The sequence below is a fragment of the Lactuca serriola genome, chromosome 5, assembly GCF_051521515.1.
Source record: "Lactuca serriola cultivar US96UC23 chromosome 5, Lser_US96UC23_V15, whole genome shotgun sequence".
In the NCBI taxonomy this organism is placed as follows: domain Eukaryota; kingdom Viridiplantae; phylum Streptophyta; class Magnoliopsida; order Asterales; family Asteraceae; genus Lactuca; species Lactuca serriola.
This window is the reverse complement of record NC_136412.1, coordinates 332,256,597-332,263,854: the sequence shown is the minus strand read 5'-3', so window position 1 is coordinate 332,263,854 and position 7,258 is coordinate 332,256,597. Positions and strand designations below refer to the sequence as shown.

At 31.8% G+C, this 7,258-nt stretch overlaps 1 protein-coding gene and 1 non-coding gene across 2 annotated transcripts; both read right to left on the bottom strand.

Moving 5' to 3' along the window:
• Positions 1-469: 469 nt before the first annotated feature.
• LOC145051984 (uncharacterized) lies at positions 470-1,183 on the bottom strand. Its single transcript, XM_078999808.1, has one exon. The coding sequence runs from the start codon at positions 1,082-1,084 to the stop codon at positions 527-529; it is 558 nt and encodes a 185-aa protein (XP_078855934.1). The 5' UTR covers positions 1,085-1,183; the 3' UTR covers positions 470-526.
• Positions 1,184-1,299: 116 nt separating this feature from the next.
• TRNAD-GUC (transfer RNA aspartic acid (anticodon GUC)) lies at positions 1,300-1,371 on the bottom strand. Its single transcript has one exon. It is a non-coding gene; the product is annotated as a tRNA-Asp (tRNA).
• Positions 1,372-7,258: the final 5,887 nt, after the last annotated feature.

Below are 7,258 nucleotides of genomic sequence, written 5' to 3'. Positions count from 1 at the left end.
TTTTTGAACAACTAAATTTTATGAAAAACTATAGTAACAAGAAGCTAGCGAGAAAAAACAATAATAAAGAGTCTTACATAAGAGGATTTTTCATCCGGTGAAACCAAGAAATTTTACATCTACTACTCCTATTAGAGAGCCCATTAAAAACATGAGTAATAATACTTTAAAAAATATGACTACTACCCATCTTGAACGTTCGCATTATGATCTAAAATTGGTTTCAACATATGTAAACTCCAAAAAGTTGACATTAGATGCATACAATTTCTAATCTCCGTCATCAAGGTTTAATGTTCCATTTTCTTGAAAGATTATTCTTTTATTTTTCAGTGGTTTCAATAATGCAAAAACGTGTTCTGCAATGGCCGCTTGACCGAAACTTAAAGGAACAAGGGGGATAAAATGTAACTTGTCAACATATAACTCACTAACATTCTAAGAATAAAATCAAAAAATTTAACAATGCTTTTTCTTGATTTGAGTTTTGACTTATAAATATTTGTAGAGTACAATTATGAAGCTACTAAGTAGCGAATGCATGCAACACAATGCATATATAAAAAACAAGAGCCAAAGGCACCAACACTACCAACGGCACAACCGCAGCCACACCATACCAATCGGAACAACCCAATTTTCCGAGCTTAATCTCAACCAAATCAACCAGCGCAGCAGTCAAAAACAAACATCCAGACACCGATCCAGTAGCCGACGCCAAAATCCCAGCTCGTAAGACCCTCAAATTAACATGAGCGATGGTGTCATCACTCACCTGAATCCGCGTGTCCCCATCTTTGGCTGTTCTAATGGCTTGTTTGAGCGCGAAAGCAATAAGGCTCGAGAACAGGAAGGAACTGAAAGAATAGACATGGAAGGCGACCAACTTCTCGGCGGTGGAGGAGGACATGAGGCATGTGGTCGCGGAGGAGGAGTCCACGAGGGTGTAATTTGGGTCGGCGGGGTTAACGGCAAGACCAAGGAAGAGACCGAGTGTGAAAAGGGAATTGACGTTCACGATTCCGTCTAATGCCATGACGTGGATGGTGGTGCTGTTTAGGTTACGGTGGTCGGTGGTGGTCATTTGGTTGATTAGTGGTGGCGGATTGTGGATATTGGATCGAGAATGAGGTGGTGTTGTTGGTGGGTTGAAGCTGAAATTTGGAATGTTTGGGTCTCTTTATCGGCAAGAAACTGAGGAGTGGAAGGCAGGGCAAGATTCAATTACAGAAAATATCCGTAGAGGAAAACGACGTCTTTGGAAAATACAACGTTGGAAGATAAAAAAAAAGTCAAAAACGCCGTTGCCGGGGATCGAACCCGGGTCACCCGCGTGACAGGCGGGAATACTTACCACTATACTACAACGACCAGATGTTCATTTTCTTAAACTGATTTAATTAATATTTTGGTTTTACGATTCTTAATTTTGAATCTCATTTATTGATTTTCGATTTGATGTAAATGTTGAAACTCGATATACTATATTTATTCTGTTAAAATATTTTAAAGTGGCATGAATGTTTTTGTAGTGTTTGTATGAAGTTGTTTTCCTTCAATAGCAAGTAAACTTTGTTTATTTTGATTTTAGACCAACCAACCAAATTTGAAATCCGGTTTATTTATGTTAAAACCTAAAAGTTGATTCGTAAATTCTGTATGTTTCAAGTACGAACCAAATAAGAAAAGTCAAAATAGAATAAACCAGGTTAGGCCACAAAAATGATTTTCCTAAAATTTAGCGATAATTTGAGTTAATTGTATTAGATAATGTTCATGTTTGGTAGAAGTGTTCAATAGATATTATAATAAGCATATAACGACATTATAATGAAACCGATGGAACATGTGTCACATGCCCATTTATTTTTATTAGAAAATGATAAATAGCAACTATAGGTTTTGATCACCAATTTCAAATACCTAAGTTATTTATGCCTACGTTATTGATATTATCAATAAATAAATTAGTTTGTAGAAGCTGTTGTATGTAAAAGGATGAGATGAATACTAACTAAAAGATTAAATTGACACATGGATTAAATTATGAATTTGAATTAAGTCACTGATGGGTATAATCAAATACATGGAGAAATCTTTAAATCGTAATCAAGATATGGAAGTCGACTTCGACATGAATGTCAGACAGAAAACAGTCTTTGAGTGTCTGTGGACACCTCATGCTCAGGATTTTCTGCTAACTATCCTTATTGACGGTCTTGGCCAGCATATGTCTCATGTGGAGTACCGAACTATCCTTCGGTACCGCCTCATGATTCCCATATTCCCAATTGACGAGATATACCCAGTTTGCGGCAATGCATGTTTGGATACATTTGGGGAACACACGGTTCATTGTAGAGAGCTCCATGGTTTCAAGTACAGACATGATATGGTTCGGGATGTTTTCTTTGATGATTGTCGGCGTGCAGGTATTTCTGTGAAGAAAGAAGCATCAATGAACTTTTTGATGAACCCGCAGGATGGAAGGTCCACACTTAGACCAGTGGACATTTTGGTCTTTGGATGGATAGGAGGGAAGCATGCGTGCGTGGATCTTACTGGGGTCTCTCCTCTCGTTGGTTTGGGGAGCGGGGGTTTCACAGTTGGACATGCCGCTTTTAAAGCCGTTGCGTGCAAAGTTGTAAAGCATGAGAATGCATGTATAGAAAATCAACATGTGTTTGTACCTTTTGCATTCGATACATTTGGTTTTCTTACACCAGAGGCGGTGAAGCTCCTCAATATAGTCCAACGGGTCATGCATTCTAATGTCATATCTTCAAGAATCATAAATATTGTTTTCAAAAGAATTGGTTTCGCCATCCAGAAAAGGCTAGCGGCGCAGCTTGTTGCATATTTGCCTTCAATCGATATGTATTGAACTTTTATTATCAATCTCAAAAAAAAAAAAAAAAAACTAGAAAACAAATGTGAAGACATTAACTTCACAAAGGCATAAATGATAAAACTTAAAGCTCTCTATGTTCATATTCATACACACAAAATTCAGCTATGCACTGTTATATTATTATACTAGGCGAATCCTCACGTGTTGCGCGAGGATAAAATTATATAGTTAAAATAATAACTTTTACCAAATTATTATTTAATATTTCTACTTTGAAATAAAATGTTAGTAGTAAAGCAAACATATAGTTAACATATTAGTTTTATTAAACGTTATAGTTTTATTTTTAAGTCATTGTGATATATACAATTATTTGATAATTTTATAAATTGTTTAAAATTGTGTAAATTATATATAAAATGAATGATAATATAATGGTTAACGAAACGTATGAACAAAAATATGAACTGTAACTTTTAGTAACATAAAAATAGAAAAACATCTTTTATAACATTTGTATTAAAAAAGATATATATACAACGAATAATAAAAAATATGAAAAATAAATACTATAACTTTTAATAACATAAAAACACCAAAACATCTATTATAACATTTACATTAACTCTTCATATTTAAATCACAAATCTCTTCAAATACATTAATGTTTTTAATGAGAAAAAATTTACAACCTTATAAAAGAAAGGAAAATAAAAAGTTATTAGTGATTACTAATTAATAATCATAAGTTAAAAACTCTTGAGTTGTAACTAATTAATATACATAAATTAGCAAACTCTTGAGTTGTAGCGTGAGTTTCAATTGAATGCGATACTTGAAAATATATTATTATTATTATTATTATTATTATTATTATTATTATTATAATTTGTTTTGATGCATAATTTTAATCCCTTCCATTATTAAACATAAAGATATTTAATTATAAATTTATAGCATAAATAGATGCGTATACATTTTGTCCTAAAAGTTGTGATTTTTTGATAAAAAAAATTCAAAAATAAGTTTTGTGATCTCTAAGTATTTTTTTATGCATTTTAATGATTTTTAAGGTTTTTTTTAGGGTTTATTGTTTTCCATAGAACCTAAACCTATATATATATATATATATATATATATATATATATATATATATATATATATTCATAAATGTCATATGTAATTCTTGTCGTAGTAATATGGATTAATTATTTTCCTATGAAGAACATATCATGATAAGTCTATCATAATTACATATCAAATGTTCAAAATTATGTTATCTTTTAAATATTTTTAAATATGTTGTGTAGGATAACCCAACAAAAAAAAATAGAAAATAAACATAATCAAAATAGAAAAACTACAATCAAATAAATAAGAGCATTGTGTGGTTGAATATATAAATAAAGATGTTACATAAACATACATTTAAATCAAAAGATAAAACTAACATTCGTCAACTTTGCTCAAACAAAAAAAACCTATATCCATTTTATGAATATTCTTTCTTCATTTAACACCATTCAACCATAGCAACTTGATGACAATTCTTCACTAACCTGCAATCAGAATATTTTTCTTGAAAAAGAAGAATCAGAAAGATATTCCAAGCAAAACATTGATGTTTGGAGAGTCACATTTAAGATTGAGGAATACACACAAATGACATATAAAGATTAAATGAGAAACTGAATATAAAGAAAGAATAGAAAAGCTTCATTTGTTTTGGTTGAAAGAAAAAATCATATTACCCATTTTTCAAATCATCATATTTTGATCATTAATACTTCAACTATATGAAAACTTTTGAATTACAATATCTTCAAATCCTTCTTACATGTAAGATTTCATATAACACAAAAGACACAAAAGATTGGTCTTTTTATAGTAAACTTTTCACTAAATGCTAATTAAACATAATATAAGTTATAAAACTTTTGAGTGTTAAATCATAATTAAGAAAACTTTTGAGTAGCATTAGTTAAAAATGGGAGTTTCAAATGAATGTGGTTTGAGGAAGTTAAAAATGGGGGTATCAAATGCATAAGATTCAAGAAAAAAAGGCTAACTTTATAAGTATGTATGATGTGTGCTTTAGGATATAAAGAAGTTAATCCTCACACTAAAGATCACGGAAAGTGTTGAGAGAGTTACTTATGTTTGACAATCATCAAATTGATAAATATCAATTGACGTTTACACGAGTTTCTTTTTTCAAACAACCAGAGAGAACCATGAATTGATAATACCCGGTTTAATGGTTAAAAATTTTAAAATGACACCCCTAAAGCAAAATCAAATTACAAAATATATGCGAAGAGTCAATTTAACAAATTCATAAAACTTAAAGCTCTTTAGTTTGAATTTCATACACATAAAATCCAGTTACACTCGATTGCTATGATCTATGTGTACTTTTGGATATTAGGTAGTTAATCCTTACTCTGAAGATCATGGGAAGAGTTGATGGAGTAACTTATGTTCGACAACTATCAAATTAATATCAGTCCAAGTTTACAAGATTTCCTCTTTTGTTAACCACTAAGAGAACCATAAACTGATAAGTGCTCCGGTTTGACAGTTACAACTCCCTCTTGTTTTTAATAACCGAGAGAACTGTGAACTGATAATGCCTCCAATTTGATATTTAATAAATTTGAACCGACAAGTCCTTAGAATATCAACTTTGATATTCTTTGGCTAACGTAGTCTTCAAACATTTAAATGAATTTGTTTTCTTAAATGGAGATTGACTAGTTACTAAAACTTATTCCATCATTTAATCGGTTCAAGTTAACGGAAAACTTAACTTTCTAATACATTACAAAGATCAATATTGTCTGCTTGGGCCACTCGACACGGAAACTTCTCAAGGGTCGCTAATATTGAAATTGCTCTCGCCATGACATGCTTAACTTTAGAGTTCTTATGATATTTGTTGTCCCACTAGAATTTAAAACTCATTGTGATAGGTAGGTATCCATACCTCTTATAAGATAATGCTTAGTTCTCTTACCTGGTTGATGTGTGATAACCAAAACATTACCTCTCTGTGAAGTTTCGATATTGGGTAGATCAAAGCGGACAATATTATGGTACGTGACTTTGGGGATGTTACAAAGGGTATTAGAGTTAGGAAAACGAGGTTTATGCATTCGGCAGGGACGTCAGACCATGTAGAAGGAGAGATACGAGAAGGAGATCCTTGATCCCACATTGGTCGGATAGGAGAACTAAGCATTGTCTTATAATGGGTGTGTATATTGTTTTGGGCAAAAATAAATCACATGAAAATCAACCAAGTTATATGAGAGGTTGTGGTGTTGTAGCTATTACAAGAATCGAATTAAGATTAAAATGAAAAAAGTGGTTTACAAGGAAAGCTCTTGATCCTTGATGGGATCTTTGACATAAAACCTTTGTTGGTGATAATGATCAACTGCCTCATTTGATTTTATTGATTAGAACAAAAATTACAGAAATGATGACCAGAATACAAGTATGAATGCTTTAGTAATACTAGTTGTGTCCTTAGTGTGAAGAGTACATGTGCATTTATAGTCTAACCCTAATAACTAAAAGTCCGATATTTTTGGGATCCTCTTGAACAAGTATTTGCACATTGTTTTGACATGGTATTCCCGGGTCTTAAGCCTGTTTGAGATGATTCTTCGGACTTAAGGAATCTTTAATTGACTATTTATGCATAAGTAAGGAATAAATAAGAAATATACCCGTTAATATTGTTAGGAAATAATAATCATGATAGTCAGGATCCTGACATATATTTCAGGATGCTTAGATTTCTTTGAGATTTGGGATCGTGGATAGGATTGAAGATCTTGACCCTAATTAATTGCCCCCAAATTATACCTGTAAAATGTTTTGGATTAATTCATGATATTTAAAAGAGTATAATTTCATCATATACTTAAAACAAAAATGAAAATGAAAATAAGGATTCCAGAATCCTAATAGATAGAGAAATTTAAATTCTAACGGATAGAATTCTAACCATTAATGTAGGCATAATTATCTATGAAATCATTTCTCTTTCTTCTGTGATCTTCACAAAATAGGGTGCTTGGGTTCCTGATCTTTTTTACTTGTTCCAGCTTTCTTTGAAACATTATCGATTGTCTTTAAAGGTACTCTTTCCTGATCTTTTCTTCTTAATTTTCTTAGTCATTGATCATGGGAAATAAGATGCTCCATTCTTGTGATAACATTATTGTTCCTTCTGACAAAGACTTCGTTGATCAAAAGATACCATCTTACGATGAGACTTGATCTTTTGATGACAACGATATTGAGTCTTTAAAAATGGTTGGCGCTTTTTTATCTGATGTCATCTTCAATCCTTTTGATGCCAAGGATCAACCATACTTTGTCTCTCCTTCTTGGGTT

Coding starts and splice junctions, on each gene's coding strand:
- LOC145051984 (XM_078999808.1), bottom strand. CDS start 1,084: ATGACCACCACCGACCACCGTAACCTAAACAGCACCACCATCCACGTC.